The 17,277-nt window shown below is 35.5% G+C and overlaps 1 protein-coding gene across 8 annotated transcripts in view; it reads left to right on the plus strand.

The window, feature by feature from the left end:
• Positions 1–17,277, plus strand: part of Cadps2 (calcium dependent secretion activator 2) — a 546,589-nt gene that overhangs the window by 403,411 nt on the left and 125,901 nt on the right. For all 8 annotated transcript variants that reach the window (XM_074064310.1, XM_074064333.1, XM_074064259.1 and 5 more), the window contains exon 13: positions 747–934. In XM_074064310.1, the coding sequence (XP_073920411.1) occupies positions 747–934 (188 nt within the window). The remainder of the gene's footprint in view (positions 1–746; positions 935–17,277) is intronic.

Here is a 17,277-nt window from a genome sequence, read left to right on the forward strand (position 1 = left end):
CCCTTCTTCTCTTCATTATTTTAAACTAACCTATGTAAATTAATCTAACCCATAAGATATTTTATGAACTATGATATTTTATGATCTACCTAATCCTGCTCTCTACTGTGAGTTAAGCAGGCTGCTAGCTATTTCAGTTGGCACACAAGCAAGCAATCACACAGCCCAACCTCTCATTTCAGGAGGACCAGAAACTACTACTGGAAAATATTATGTCTGTTATATTGGTCAGAGAGAGACAGAATGAGAAAAATATCTTAAATTATATTTAAGTACCTAACTAATGCATATATACCACTGTCAGCTTACTGAAATTTTCTTTGTGTTCACTTTATAAAATGCTTTCAAAAGGTGGGCAGTTTCAGACATTAGTCTGCTTTGCTATTTTCTTTTTAACTGGTTTGTAAAGAGATTGAAGTTTTTAGAACATCACTCTTTGTACTGACAAATGTAGATTCTATGAATAAATTTGATTAGTTTTGAATGACAATGAAGAAGAGCAGTTTTCCATGCATTGCTACAGCAATAAAGAGAGAATTATGCCAGGTTGCCAGTGTCCTAAATCAGTTCCAAATTTGATGACATGAAATCTGAAAATAACATGAAACACACCACTAATAAAATAAATGTCAAAAGACACTTTCATGCTACTGCTTCTTGTAATGCCTAAATGTGCCTACAGAAAGCAAATCTTAGTACAGGAAGAGAAAATAAGAATGTCTGTTTTTTTTTTGTTTGTTTTGCAGGGTTGGTTTAGCCCTGGCCAGGTCTTTGTGTTAGATGAGTACTGTGCCCGTTATGGTGTAAGAGGCTGTCACAGACATCTCTGCTACCTTACAGAACTGATGGAACACTCAGAAAACGGTGCTGTCATTGACCCAACCCTGCTCCATTACAGCTTTGCATTTTGTGCCTCTCATGTGCACGGCAACAGGTATTTTGACTTGCAAATGCACAGTAAAATGTATAGGGTTGACTGGAAGAGAGAGAAAAATGTGCTTTGCCATTATCACCTAGTAACGGATTTTAAATAGCAAACACTTCTTATAAGGAAAAAAAAACCCACAAAGGAAAAATGTATATCAATATGCTGTTGATTTAGGTGAGCTGCACTTTATGTTTCCTTTTGCTGGAAAAACCACTTGAGAGAGAAAATAGGAGAGTAGAAGTCACCTTTTTGTTCTTCTGTACTACCTAGTACTGGAATCTATAGAGTTTAAGAGTCCAGATGATTCCTATTATAGTGCATATGTGTACCTGGAGAAGATTTGTTGATAGCTTTATGCATAATTAATGATACTTGCTTTTTATCTATGGAATAAACTTTCACTGATAAAGAAAGAAATTATGAGACTGATGCTAGGACACCTCCCAAACCCTCCATGATTTACACTTTTGGAGCAAGTATCTCTTTTTAGCCCTCTATGCCAATGACCTCACCTCTTGCTTTCATGAGGTAGAAAAATAAATCACGTCATGTAAGCCTCCACAATTCTGTACCTCTGGGTTTAGAATCTGTCCATGTTACTCTCCTCTTAATCTTCTCTCCATGGTACCTTTGCCAGGTCTCCTTCTATAAATGAGGTACCCAGTCCCTTCCCCTTTGGACCTTTCTTTAACCATCATTCCATCTTTCCTTCTTTGTACTTCCTTATCATTCTTCCCACAAACCCTCTAAGCATCAGGCAGCCTTCCAACACAATGTAGTGGTTAGCAATTCTGAATTCAGACCATCTTTGTTTGACAAATACTTACTGTGAGACATTGGTTGAGTTTCATCATCTACTTTGTGTCTCAGATTCTCCACCTATGAGAAAGGTATAATAATAGAGTATAAATTGTAGTGAAGATTAAATGCATTAATAAATACCAAGCATTTAAAACAGTGACTGGTACATGAGTGCTCAAAAAAAATTCACTAATAGCTTATATTGTCTTTTAAGTATTGTCATCTTGTCAACTATCAGTCTAATGTTCCCTTTCCTTCCCTGCAAACCTCTCTTACCATTACTCTTACCTTATTGCCTCTTCTCCAGCTTCCCCTTCCCTTATTTTCTCCTATTTGCTAATAATTCTTGATCCTCCAGATTCCAAAGTGCAATGCAGCATTTTTTTCACATTTGTTCTTAAACCTGATCTACTACATTGATCTTACCACTTTCCACAGCTTCAACCATATGCAGATAATCTCTCCATATTCAGATAACCCCTACCCAATTATTCTTTTAAACTACAGATCTCTACTGACAATGGCAGCTGGAATGTTCTGCTAAACTTTCAACTCTCCTTGTATCAACTTTAGCATTTTAGTAAGCCAGTTCCTTACCTCTTGCAGCTTTTAGCAGAGTGCCTGGCAGAAACTAACACTATTGACACAAAATAAGTGTTTAATAAATGTCTGGTAAATGGATGGTTGACTTCATTTGCATTAATATCTTCTATTAATGGCCTGTTGGTTTTTAATTTATCTTTTTATGTTATCCCTTAGGCCAAATTTGTTGTCAACAAGAATATTCTATCTCTATAATGCCCTTCACTTTCTCTTTTCTTTTCATTTCCTTTTATATGCCCTAATTCTGGCTTTCACTTGTCTTTGCCTATACATCTTCATCCATCTCTCTACTGTTTCTTTCCCCAGTAGTACCCTCTCAATAACCCTGGAAATTACGGGTTACTTTTACCATAACCCTTCTCAGAAAACTTAAGTGATTCCTGTGTGATTATTAAACTAAAAATAGATTCCAAGCCATCATATCAATATTTCTCACTATCATCCTATCTTACTTAACAAGTCTTATTTATACTGTCTTATTTCACATAACTTGTTTATTCTCCATAGAATATTTCTTTTTTTTTTCTGGTCTTTCTCAGTCAAGTATTACAAAACTCTTCTAAGAAGACTACTGTTGAATCATTCAGACATTAAAAATCTCTTATCTGTAGCTGTCTCATGACTTTTCTCGTGTATGCATTTACGCTAGACACACACACACACACACAAGTGCGTCTGTTCTGCTAAATCATATTTGAAAGCAAAAATTAGTTCTAATTCATCCATTATCCTTCTCGAATCTTAACATGGTGCTTTGCATGTTGTTGGTACACAATGAAAATTTGTTGAAACCTCTGTTGCTACCATTTCTCTGTCCACAATAAAATAAGAGTGATCCTAGTCTTAGAATTTGTTCAGACCTTCACTTCATTATGGAGCCCAACCTGCCAGCAAATTAGGAAAATGTTGCCAATTATGGTTGGTCCCATTATCCCAAACTGAAGCCCCTGTATTGAGTGCATCTGAGTATGAGGGCCAGTTAGGATGATTAATCCTTGATAGCCAGTGTCAGGAGCTCTTTCACTTTCTCTTGTCTCCTGACTCCATTATAATTCCTTGTGACTCGTGGGTATCAAAAGAGAGGCATCCCAGTGTTAGGCAGTATTCAGAAATACAAGGAAATGGGAAGACTGCAGTGAAACAGGCAAATCCAAAGACTATATAATCAGATTATTTTAGTTATTGACACTGAAGGGTAAAATTAAATTGTGAACACTAAGTTCAAATTTCAGCTAACGGGATCCCAAAATGTGTGTGGTGTGTTTGAGACGCATCTTAATGGAAAGTTACTGAAACACATAGTTGCTGCTGCCTCTGTCTGAGAGGTGGTCTAATTTGAATCAAAGGTTGCTATAGTTACCTTTATTCTGCAAAACTATTGTTTTCTTCCTAATGATAACCTGTAACTTAAAGTAGGTTTATTTGCTCATGCCTAGTTTATCTGTTATATTCACATTAATTCTATTTCTTCAAAAGTTAAGCACATGAGTCAGTCTCTTATGCAACATTAGGTGGCATGCAATTTAAGAACAAGTGTAGATGTTAGGGAAATTTGAACCTCAATTTAGGGTAGAAATTATCTAAGGTAAACTGAGAGTTATGATGTTTCCTATAGTATTTATAGTCCAGTATATATTCATAAATGCCATGCTAACACAGTGAAAGAACAATAAGAATAAGAATAATAAAAAGTGTCTGCTAGAATCCCGACTCTGAAATTTGCAAACTGACCCAAGTTGAGCAAGTCACTTAACCTTCCTGAAATTCAGAGTTCTTGTATATAAAAGGAAGAGAAATACTACTGTGAAGACACTGGGTAATTATAAAGACTATATCAGTATGGGTTGCTGTTATTATTCTATTGTGCTTTTCTTTGTCACACAGCCCACGGGGATGTAAACTGTGAGGAGAAGAAACATGAAAAATAGGCAGTAGGGCTGTACTACCTCATGCTAAGTTGCAGTGTTTCAATGTGAATGTAATTATACTCTTAATTTCTTTGCTAATAGACTATTCAGGTCTTAGAAACTTCCCCTGTGAAAGTGCTTCTCTTATTCTCATCTGCAGCATCTGATGTTGATATAGACTTTTGTTAAAAATACTGTCAATGTCAAGTCTGACTTGTCCTTCAGTACTTGCCATGGTCTTTTTTTATGATCACTTTTACATCTGTCAAGACACACATTCAAGGGAGTCGTTTTGCTCATTACCTGAACTACCTCTGTCAAAATTCAAAAGGAAGAAGGATTGCCTTTTGTTATCAACTGAAGTGAAGGACAGCCATGCTGTCTGGATTTGAAATTTTTCAGGGAGCACATCTTATTACACAGTGCTGAGCTCTCTGGGTGTGTGCTGTCTATACAGTACATCTTTTCTGAATAGCTCTCTGAGTGTCTCAGAAATAAAAGAATAGAGTTAAACAGAAAAGGCCTGGCTGGTACCAAGACTGAGGAAGAGAGAGAAAAAGAAAGGAAGAAAGAAAAAGTGAGTCAAGGACAGAAACAGACACACTCCTGCAGGATGATAGCCTCACATACCCTTGAAAATAACACTGCCACTCATTCAGTGATAGTGCTGCTAAGGACTGACAGGAAGGAGAAAAGAGACTTTCAGAGACAATACATTATAGGGCAAAGTTCTAGGCCGCTATGTGTGTTTATACATCTTGGTTTTGTAAGTCAAGCTGAGAATGGAGAAACGAAAGCAGCAATACAAAATGTCTTTTATTTCTTGGCTTAATGTAAGACACACAATATATTCACGTTCTTCTGCCATTAGTAGGACTGTCTTAGAGCTACTACATGCCTGACAAAGGCCAGCTCAGATGTGCTGACTTTCAAGTGTAAGGTACAAGAGTACAATATGACTATAGTGTATGTAAAATAATCCCTTTTTTGTTGTTGTTGGCAGTACTGAAGATTCAGCTTGGGGGTCTTTCGCTTGTTAGCAAGCACTCTACCACTTGAGCTGTGGTTCTTTTGATTTTAGTTTGTTTTTCAGATAGGGTCACCCTGACTTTGCCAGGGCTGACATTGAGCCATGATCCTCCTAACTCAGACTCCCTCATAGTGGAATTACAAGTGTGCACCCCACACCCAGCGATAATTCTTTTTTCCCATGGATTCCAAGTCGAAACACAGACTGGTAAGCGTCCCGATGCTAATATTTTCCCTTGATTATCACTTTAGAAATTAACACTTCAACTTATTACCTCTAATTTTAGAAATAACAATGCATTATTTGACTAAAATCATAGATACTGTATTAAATAGGACAAATGAAATGCTGTAAATACTTTAATGATATATATAGTGTACAGATTAAGTATTCCTCATCCAAAATACTTGGGACCAAAAGTGTTTCAGAATTCAGAGGTTTTATTTTGAAATGTTTGCATAAATTTTACTGGTTGAACACCCCTAATTCTGGTTGAGCCATGATGCTTAAGTGGATGGAATTGTGGAACATCATTTTAAGTGAAATAATCCAGGCCCATTAAAACAAGTCTTACATGTTTTCTCTCACTTGTGGAAGCTAGGAGAAAACAAAACTAAGGTCACTAAAGTAAAAGGTGTGCAGGGGGGCAACTAATAAGGCAGAAGGAGAATGGGGAATGGAAAAGAGGATAAGAAAGAGCAATGGAGGGTGAATATGATCAAAGTATATCATATACATGCATAAAAATGTCATGAAACCCCTTACTATGTGCAATTTAATAAATGCTAATAAAACTTTCAAAGAAAAATTTCAGATTTAAAACTATTTTGCATTTCAGATTTTCAGGCTAGGGATACTCAACCTGTATTAGTTAAATAAGCTCCTGGGGACCGTTCTGTAAAAAACTAGCAATGCTCAGGCAAATTTTGAGAGTGTCTGTTGCAACAGCAAATGGTACATGATTTTCCAGCAGCGGTTATCTTCCCCTGTGTTGCTGGGAAAGACTGTAGGCCTATTTGAGGAGTGACAAAGACACAGTAAAAAGCAAGAGCAAAGCACCCCATCATCCAAAGTAAGTAGCTAGACAGGTTGAACCTTAGGGAATAGTTACTAAGGCTACCTGATCAATTTCCTGCTTTCTATTCATGCCAAGTAACTTCAAGCCTTTTCTGAAAAATGTGCTGGGGGTAAATCACAGAGGAAGAGACAGCACACAGGGATATGTTTTTCAGTATAGATTAGATATATCAGGTTAACTATGAACAGAAACAAGAGTACCCTGCTAGTCACTTCAGCCTTCCCTTCTTCCCTGTTACTTTTCAACAGTGAAAAATGTGATTTCCACCATCCATCATCCATTGACTTAAGTGTTCAGCTCCAATAGACATGGAAATAAGTTTCAGAGTTTGCCAACAAGAGTTCAACACTTGTGAACCATTCCTTTCATCATAGCCTTCCAGTTTGTAGTCAAAATTCAGTAGGGCAACAGCTTATCTCCCCCATCTTCTTTAGTGAGGTTGTGTCATAGATGTGTCACTATATGAATTACAATCCTGGCATACCTCGGTATTCTGGTTAATGTATTGCAGTTGTTTTATTTTCTTTTCAAGTTTGCATACAGTAAAATTCATTCTTTGCTGTAGAGTCCTTACAGTTCTGTTGGGTTTGATAAATGCAGAGTCATCTATCCATCATTCTAAAAGTTCCCCTGTTTTTCCTTTTGGCAGCCCACCATTTCATTAAAGTTTGTCTTTAACTTTATTGTTCCTTCTATCACCTGGAGTTTTCTTTTTCTTTTCCCTACCTCCTAAATTAGGAGTTTAACTCATTACTGAACAGCTTTTCTTCTTCTCTAATATAAAAATTAAGAGTATATGTTTCCCCTATATATTGTTTTTACTATATATATAAATTTTATACATAAGACTTGATTAAAGTTCCTTCTGAGAAATTTTATTTATTTTTATTTTTGGCAGCACTGGGGATTGATCCCAGGGATTTGCACTTGCTAAGTTGTATTTGTACTGCTTGAGCCATGCTTCCATCCCTTTTTCCTCTGAGTGTTTTGGAGGTAAGGTCTCACTTTCTGCCCAGACTGGCCTTGAACCATAATCCTCCTGATCTCAGCCTCTCATGTATCTTGGGACAACCAGTGTGCACCACGACACCCAGCAAATGGTTGAGATGGGCTCTTGCAAACTTTTTGCTGCCCTTGAATGCAATCCTCCTGATCTCAGCCTCTCCAGTAGGTGATAAAGGTGTGAGCCACCAGTGCCTGGCTTCTCCTGAAGATTTTTCACTTCCCATTATAATTTTTTTCCTTAAAAATTGATTCTAGCTAAGTATTTTGTTATTCAAAGAGTGTTAGCTATATGATATAAATTCTTTGTAATTTTTGGAGATTTTCTTTATGGCCAAGCATATGTCAAATATTATAAATGCTTCAAATACTGTGTTTCATGTCATTTGAAAATGTACATTCTTTACATTGGTGTGTATAAGCAGAATTTATGGGATTCAAATCTTGTAACCTTATCAATTTTTTTGCCTTTTTGAGCTATGGGGTTATAACCAATGTGAGTAGAGATCCACAATTGGTATGGTGATTTCTTCCTTTTATTTCTGTCAATTTTTGCTATATATATTTTCAGACTGTTTTGTTAGGTACATTCAAACTTGAAATTGTTGAGGTTTTCTAATAAATGAAAATTATTATTTAGTGACCCTTATCATAACTAATAATGGTTTGGGAGTTAAACTTATTTAGATAATCATTAATGTCTCTTTCTCTTGGTATTTGTCTGATACATGTTTGTTCATACTCATAAACTTTCTATATTCTTATATTTTAGTGTGTCTTATAAATGGTAAAGTAAACTTTGATTATGTTTTCAATATGACTTTTTAAAATACAGTCCATTTATATTTATCACATGTGTTGATAAAAGTAAATTAATTTCTATCATTTTATTTTAGGTTTTCTTTTTTGGCACAGGTTTGGTAAACTTTTTGTGTCTTACCCTCTTTCTTGGTTTTTGTTTCATTGAGATTATGTCTTTATTCTCATTTTATTTTTTTCTTAGCAGTTTAGATTTCCCAACAGTTATACTTGAGTTTTTACCATGCACATTGCTGAAATTTTAAGGTTTCTTGCTAATTGGCAAATTTCTCCTCCTAAGTAAAATAAGACCTTGGAACATTTGGCTCCCATCACTCCCTTACTGACTTACGTACTTGTAACAAGTACTGTCTCATATTTCACCTATATCATTTCTTGTTTGTTTTTTCATCTTACAAATTAGATATTATGTTTTATTATTTTTTATTTTTACTAAAATATGTTTTTTGCAATGTACTCTAAGGGATCTTACATAAGTAGGGAATTGTTTATTTAGAATTACCTTTGTTTCACCCTAATTTTTTAAAGAAAGTTTTGCTAGGTATGTAGTTCTAAACTGATAGTTATTTTCTCTCAGAAATTTTGAGATATTACTGAGCTTTGTCACCTTCCTTTTTTGTCATGAAGACCATTACAGTCTAATTACAAAAAGACCATCAAGTCCCTCTAGTTTTTTCAGGGTGCTTTTTCTTCTCTATATACCTGGCTTTAATATTATTTTGTTTTTTGTGGGTTCATTAAATGTATCTATGTGTGGATTTTCTTTCATTCATTCTGGTTGGGTTTCGTGTGGATTTCTAAATCACCTGCCTTGATACTAGGTAAATGTGCATTCCTTTTTATTTACCCTGAATGAGCTATGAAGATTCATATTTGTCATCAGTTCTGAAGTACTGTATTCTTCATAAATATTTTCTTTTCTCCAATCTCTTTATCATCCTCTGAAGCTTCAGTCACCCATTTATTAAGCATTTTATCTCTGTATTGCTTCTTATCACTGATATATCTATCTATATTCCCTATTTTTCTAGCTGCACTCTGTATTTTTCTGACTGCATTTCAGTCTGCCTCAGAAGGCAGGAGTTAGGAAACTTTTTCTGGAAAGGGCCACATATTAAACATAACTGTTTTGGGCTTTGTGAACCCTGTGGTCTTTGTTACTCCTCAAGTCCATCATGATTGTGTAGAAGCAGTCATGGACCATGTGTAAATAAATGAGGGTGGCTTGTCAATCCCTACACTGTTTTTTCAGTTCTCTTTTCAGCTATGACATATACTGTTTTACCCATATTTTGAGTTGTTAATTTCAGATCACTAAATTGTTATTATTAAAATCTGCTTTTTTTCTGAATATCTCTAATTCCTTTCTTGGTTTTTATTTCTCTTTTTTTGTTGTTATTTTCTTGAGCATTTATTATTATTATGTACACTTATCATTGTGATAATTGAATTTCTTAGATTCTTAAATCTGTTGCTCCTGTTAACATTTTTGCCATGGTCACTTAGTTTCTTATGCAACTAGCATTAAAAAAAAAAAATACATATGCTGAGAGTTAATCTGTGGGAATTCTACGAGGCTTGGCTTGAGAGTGCTAGCTCCCAAAGAGATTTGCTCTTGTTTTCCTTAGTGTTAGGGGATGCTTCTAGAGCTACTTTATTTTCTCATGTTGGAGGTTCCTTGATTGCTTAAGTAGCACCTTTCATTATGATGTTAGTCCTATGGTACACATTCTCAGGAAAGATTCTCGCTCAGTCTATGGAAGTGGGAAAAACCAACAGACTTTCTCATTGGGTCTTCTTTATAAGGCTATAGAATCTTGGGCTGGGGGTACAACTTAAGTGGTAGAGCACCTGCTTAGAAAGCATGAGGCCTTGAGTTCAAACCCAGTACCATCTAAAAAAAAAAGAAGAAGAATATGGATTCTTTATGGACCATCCTTTCACTGACAGTATAGCCAATTCAGTTGTCCCATTTTTATGCAGGCATATCAGGCTCAACAGCCCATGGAGATTTTGTTTATGGCCCAACAGTCCTGCCTGTTCAACACAGTTGAAAAGCCTTCTTGTTATTGGCATTTGCACTCAAGACAGCTATGGTGTTCACATTCACACTACTCTTGTGGCAATTCCTCATTCATTTTTCATTTGCCTGCTCTTGGAAGAATTATTATACTTATAAGCAGTTGCATTACTTGTAAATGTTGATTTAATGTGCTAATGTTTATAAATGTTTTAAATGCTGATTTAACATGTTTGTTGTAGTTTATAAAGCACTTACATGTTTTGTAGTGAGGAGAGATTTTTAGAATATCCAAATAATCTACTGTAAGGAGAAGAAGCCACTTGATAAAATGCACATTTTGAAAAAAATGGCTTGGACATTTCTCTAGAGAACCTCTTGGAACCCTCTCTATAACCTCCTCTGCTTCAGGTTCCACTAGATTAACTGTTTCTTATTTGTCTCATATCAGCTTAAATATTATTCCCAAATTGAGTCCTTCCCTAACACTCCAAACTTGATCAGATCTTTTTATTTTTGGCCTTCATAAATTATATAAATATAATTAGTGTATGAATTTTTTTGTCTTTCCCTATGCTATCCATTTTATTAGGGTAGGGACCATTTGTATTGTGCCCACATTACAGCCCATGACTTGGCTGAGTAGTCCATAAATATTCATTAAGTAAATTAATGACAATTGGATCATCTCTTTATAAATTGTATAGCTGATATATTGTAATGCTTTTTAAGTGCAGCTTATCATTATTTTTAACTAATAAAATTATTTTCTGGCCCATGAAAAAGGTCTTACCTGCCTAGCAAGACTGCATATTTTATATCCTAGAACTTAATATGTTCAAATGAGATACCCCTTTTATGCATAATATTGGAAATGATTGTAATAAGTGATAAAGATTACAGTTGATGATTTTGTAGGGAAATTAATAATTTCATGCACTGTAGGTCAGAGTGTAAATGAAGCACTTTCTAAAACAACTTTTCAGTAACTATCAAATACCTAAAAGTGTCATGCATTTAACTTAGCAATATACTTCCAGGAATTTATCATGAGAAAACAGTCAGATTTGGGTTAAAAATATAGAGCATAAGCTTAATTACTGCAGCAGTAGTTATGGTAGGAAAAAATAGAGGAATGAATTCTAACTGGATTAATAAATTATGACACACCCATAGATTAAAATACTCTTCTATAAGAAAGCATATATTAGAATATTTAAATAATGTGATTAAATTTTACAGTTCATTAAGAATCAAATTATGAATCATAATGTACAATAATAGAATTGTAGAAAGTAGACTAGAATGATATTTACAAGGGGATATTACTAGTTATTTCTTATTGACACATTTATAGGAAATTTTTATTTTTGTCTTTGTTTTTCTGAATTCCTTCTCTCAAATTTAGTTGCATGCGAAGTTCCTTTATTTACAATTCAAGTTTCTCTCACTTTCTTTTATTGGTATAGACAATAAAATACAAAGGGGTTTTGTTGTGATATTTCCATACATGTATATAACATACTTTGATCAAATTTGCCCCATCTGTTACACTTTCTTATCCTTTCTCTTCCAATTTTTAAACAATTTAATAGGTTTCATTATTATATTTTAATACATGTATGTGAGTACTTTGATCATATTCATCCCACTCTTTACCCAATACAAGTTATTTTTAAATAAAATATTAGGCAGACAGTATATTTATATCAGAGAGCCCTTCATACCATCCTGTGTTTCCTTTTAGTTTCTCTCAGCATTTCATTTTTCTGGATTCTAGAGTTGTATACAGCAGTGATCTTAGCTTGGATTAGTCTAAGAAAAATGATTTTTTACTTGGTCCCAAGAGAGGCTAACTGTCAAACACCTTTCTGATTTTGACATGATACAAACCAAAATCATAAGATTTTCTGTCTTCATCCCAGAAACTAAGTCATAAGATTGTTGCTTTCACTGTAGAAGTATTCACACTTTTTTAAACCTCCAAAGAAATTAGAATGTAGTACAAAATCCAAATAAGGAAAGGGTTGTATGGGAAAAGTGTTTCTAAAGACAGAGTAAGAATTTGATTTCACCATTTCTTCTTCTTAAATATTTTTTCGTAGAAAATCTATTTACAACTTCAGGGTATGTAACAAGATGCTGATTATGTGGCCTGTGTCTGCCCAAATGATAGGTCATTTTGACTAAAACAATAGGAGACATTAGAGGTTAGGAAGCAATAAAGAAGGAATTACTGTTCTCTCCTTATCATCTTCCATCATTTCTGATTCTCATGCTGTGACCTCCTCTCCTGTGACCTCCTCTCCTCTGCACTCTGTTCACAAATGGATATTGGTGGGAAATACGCAAAGTGCAGAGTGACTTTTACCTGCTGTGCTGTGGGCAGAATTGGCAATTCAGAAACACCACCCTTGAGGTGTCTCTCCCCTCCAGGCTCTGGAGAAGAAACTAGGATGCCATAAATTCCTCAGAGGAGACCAGACAGCAGGTGAAAAGTAGCCTGCAAGAAACTCAAAAGCACAGGGAACTTTGTCATTCACCACGCATTGCATACAAATGAGATTTTGCAACTGAAATCACCAGATTCCCAAATCAAACTAGGGAAAGAAATCTGTTTCGTCATTGTAGTGGGACTGTTCTGTGCAGTGCTCCCCTGTGGTGTGCTCATTGAACCCACAAGCTTCCTGAGCCCTCTGTCCTGGGCAGTGTGCAGACTCCTAGACACTTGCGATGCATTTATCCCTCAGGTACCTAGAACCTGTCCAGCTGATATGGTGAGGAAGAAAATCACCAGAGAACGTATTACAGCTTTCAGTAAGCTGTAGAACAAATACTCATCACACTAAGTGATGATTTTAAGTAGGAATTGTGAGGTGATCCCATGACTACTTAATTTTAGGACATGTTTCTTAAACAAGTTCAACAGATTTCTTTGCTAGTGGGCTTCTCAGAACCTTCAATATGCTGTTATTGGGCTATTAACCTCAGAGAGGGTCATGTAGTTTGTATGGTTTAGCATGTGTTTATAGAGCATCTCACTGTATCATTGCCCCTTCCATATTTTGGAATATGTTTACAACCAGTAAGTTATCTTTACTCAAACTTACACAAAAGAAATAGACATTTGCTAAAATTGTTTTTGATTGGTGTCATGGACCTCTGAAAAAAATTTTGTTAGTGCTGTGGGTTTTAAACACACTATTCAAACACAGGAAGTGAATCTGCCACTTTAGATCATGTCTGAGTATTTAAGCAAAACCCTTATTAATATTTCTTCTTTGCTCAAATGCCTAATCCTTTTTTTTAATGTTTTTTTATTGTTGTGCTGTGGTTATATTGTGACATCAAATGCCTGATTTGATGCCCAGTTTTATCCCATTTTTCTCTTAGATCTTTCAAATAGAATATAATTGTTCTTTACCTCTGCAGAAACTTATTTCTTATTTGGGCAGCCTCAGAAGCCACCAGACATAATAGAAAAAGGATTAATAATATTGCTTGTTGCTCTTGAGCCTGAGTTGTGCTTTCAAAACATCTTTCTCAATTTAGAGTTTATGTTGCACTTCTCACTGGAAGAACTGCTTCTCAAGGCAAGATGTCCATTATATATAAGATTTTGTTCTTTTATTTATATGCCTTAATCTGTCATGTTGGTGAACAAGTAGCACAGATTATAAAATCCCTTAGACTGTTGGGGATTATAAAAATTAATGTTATATGGCCCTCATGAATTAATTTTTGAATGAGTCTTCTTCCAGAAAAAGTATTGTATACATATATGTTGTGACTTCCCCCAAAACAGTGTGACCCATAGGCAGATGTGGGAACTGTCTTTTAATCATCACTGTCAGAGTTTCTACTGTGTAGATTCTGGTTTTAAAGATTCTTTGAGGCTGAGGCCAGGCACGGTGACTCATGCCTGTGGTTCCAGCCATGTGAGAAGCCATAGGAAAGAGGATCATGGTCTGAGATCAGCCCTGAGCAAAAACCTACCTGAAAAAAATTACCAAAAGAAAACAAAGCAAAACAGGGCTGAAGGTGTGGCTCAAGTGTTAGAGCATCTGCCTGGCAAGTGTGAGGCCCTGCGTTCAAAACCCCAGTACTGGCAAAAAAAAAAAAAAAAAGTCTTTGGGATTGGGTGTGGTGGTGCATCCTGTGATCCCAGCCGTGCAGGAGGCAGAGGTAGGAACATTGTCTTCTAAGGCTGGCCCTGGTCAAAAAGTAGAAGACCCTGTCTAAAAACAAGGAAAGCTAGTAGGCCTGGGGGGCACCGTTTAAACCCCTGTAACCACCAAAAAAAAAAAGACTGAATAATAATGACATAAACACATTTGCTGTTCAGTTAATTAGTAGTTAATATCATAGCTTGTTTGACTTTATCTATAGTTAGAAGAAGCGTATGTCCTTGTAGTCTACGTTTTGCAGTTTGTTCACATCTTAAATCACTTTATAGAGCACCATATTTTTATTGCAATATTGTAAGTTCAGTAACTGCAGACCCCAAGATAAAATGAAAATATTAAATCTCAGTCGATGAGAATGCCTTCCTTCTCATTAAAACCACTTTAATATTTAATTATCAGTCATAGAGTTAAATCCAACTAACATTTGAATCAGGAAATTGGCCTTTTATGTTGGAATTTTGAATAACCACACTTTAATACTTTTTTTTAATCAGTGTCAAAGAAGCATTATTATTTTTTCTTTTGTTATCTCTGAGAAAAATTCCATCCTTGAGATTTAAAATGAATTATTTTCCTATTAACATGACAGCTAAACACTAAAGATTTTGGCTAAGTACATATACACATCTTTTGCTAGAGATTTTTTTTACCCAGAATACTTCACTACAATTCCTGCTTTTGCTTGCTTTTCACAAAATTTCTATTTTCTGCATACTGTTATATGATACTAATTTTCCAAATAATTTATAGCCTATTAATACTAACAAGAGATAATAATAATTTGACATACTAATAATGCATGAATTCTCATAGCCTTATATAAGTGATATTTTTATATTATACATACCACTCATGTGTTTCCTTAGCATATTTGCATTGAGTGTTCAACAATATATCAGCCAGTGTGCTAGGTGATACAGATATAGCAGTAAAGGAGAAGACAATAAATAAAAAAGTAAACCATCATGTTGCATGGTGGCACAATATACATTGGCCAGCAGTAAAGCACACTAAAGGGAAAAAGGGCTGTGGAATGGGAAATTATATCTTCACATAGGGCCGTGAGAGATAACCTCACTCATCCTGAATCTTGTAAGTAGAGACTAGAGGTTGGGAACCAGCAGTGTGTGTATCCAGGGGAAGAGCTCCAAGGCAGAGGCAGCAGCACTGGCAAAGGCCATGTCTGGGCCATGACGCCCATGAACAGAACAGTGAGGGGGTAGACAAGGTTGGATGGTGAGTGAAGGAAGCACAGATCATAAAAGGTCTGGTAGACCATCGTAAAGGCTTCAGGTTCTACATTGTGTCGTCATTAGAGTCTAGAGTTAAGGAGTTCTGTGAATGTCGCATGCTTGAAGACTCTTACAATAGTGTATTGCCAGTACTTGACAAAAAAAAGACTGATGGAGAAAGACCAAGGAAGCTACAGCTGTACTAAAGGAAGCTGATGATGGCTGGGCCCAAAGGAGCAGTGGTGAAATTAGTGAGGGGTCATTGGGTTCTAGATATGTTTTAGAGGTAGTGCTTATATAAGGTATAATTTTTAAAGCTCTGTTTCTCTACATCTACTAAAAAAAATTCATGCAACATAACTGGTTTAAGTTTCTCTCCAGGTTTCTGAAAATATGTATTTTACAATTTTTGAAAATTGAAAAGTTTTATGATTTCCATCATGAATGTCTTCTTCACTTGAATCACTGAGTCAATGAGAAGTATCATATTTTAAATGTTACTGACTTTTAAGCTTTCTGCTATATCCAAATGTAGAAAATATCTGATGTAAGAAAGAATATTTAAAACACCTCCAGCACTTTGCTTCTCACATATAGCTTCTGTGGTTTAATAGGATATTTTATTACTCTTCATTTTTTTGTGTGAAAATAAGAAAGAGAATAAGGCATGGTCTCCAAGAGCACTGGCTTTGAAATGCCAGAGACCTAGGTTCAAGTACAGCCTTCTGCACTTTCCAGCTGTGTGACCTTGGGGAAGTAACCTAGCCTCTCTCAGCCTCCTCTCTTGCATACTAGAGACAGGACTATTATGAGCATTCTATTATTCTCTATACATACAGTTAATGTAGTGCAAAGTGCATATTTAGAATTCTGTAATATCAAATGGCAGTAATAAGAAAAATGGTGGTGATACAGGAAGTATTTGTATTTCTTGGCAAGAATTATTATAGAAGAAACATTGCCAGTAAGCTTCATTGCAGCAAAGTTACCACTCATTCGTAATAAGTGAGATTAGAAGACTACTTCTTAAACCTGATACTCAGTATCTAGTTTACCATATATAGTCCTCTAAAGTCAGAACATGTATATAAAACCAGTTCAATTTGTTAAATGTTATATTTAATCTGTCAGATTTGTCCTAAAGTGAATCATTAGCTCAGTACAATGATGATTCTTCACCATATGCTGCCTTTCATCTTAGTGAAACTTGACACAAAGGAGCTTCCACTGTCTTACCTTTCTCACTTTCATCATCTGAACTCCATCGGGTAGGCAATGTGCTCTGTGAAGTTTTCTGCAACAGGACCTCTTGCTGTCTCTCCATGGATCACCATCACACTTCACAATTCGCCTGAATAGGAAAGTTCACTCACAGCTAGCCAGATGACATTAGTCAGAGAGCTAAGCCAAAGGACCATGTCAGACATCAGAAAAATAAGGATAAGTTTATTGCTCTTTTTTAAAAATCAAGTTTGCATAGGCGTATTCAGTGAAGTAATCTGCTGTAATTTATGGTCCTAGTTTTTATTACTGTGTATGTAATAATGTAGTATTATTTTGTTGGAAGCCAAAATTTCCAGATTAATGACTTCATTTAAAACTTAGGTAAGAGAGACAATGGGGATGATCTAGCCAATGTACAACATAAGCCTGTTTGGAATTGTCACAAT

This window comes from Castor canadensis, chromosome 2 (genome assembly GCF_047511655.1).
Source record: "Castor canadensis chromosome 2, mCasCan1.hap1v2, whole genome shotgun sequence".
NCBI lineage: Eukaryota > Metazoa > Chordata > Mammalia > Rodentia > Castoridae > Castor > Castor canadensis.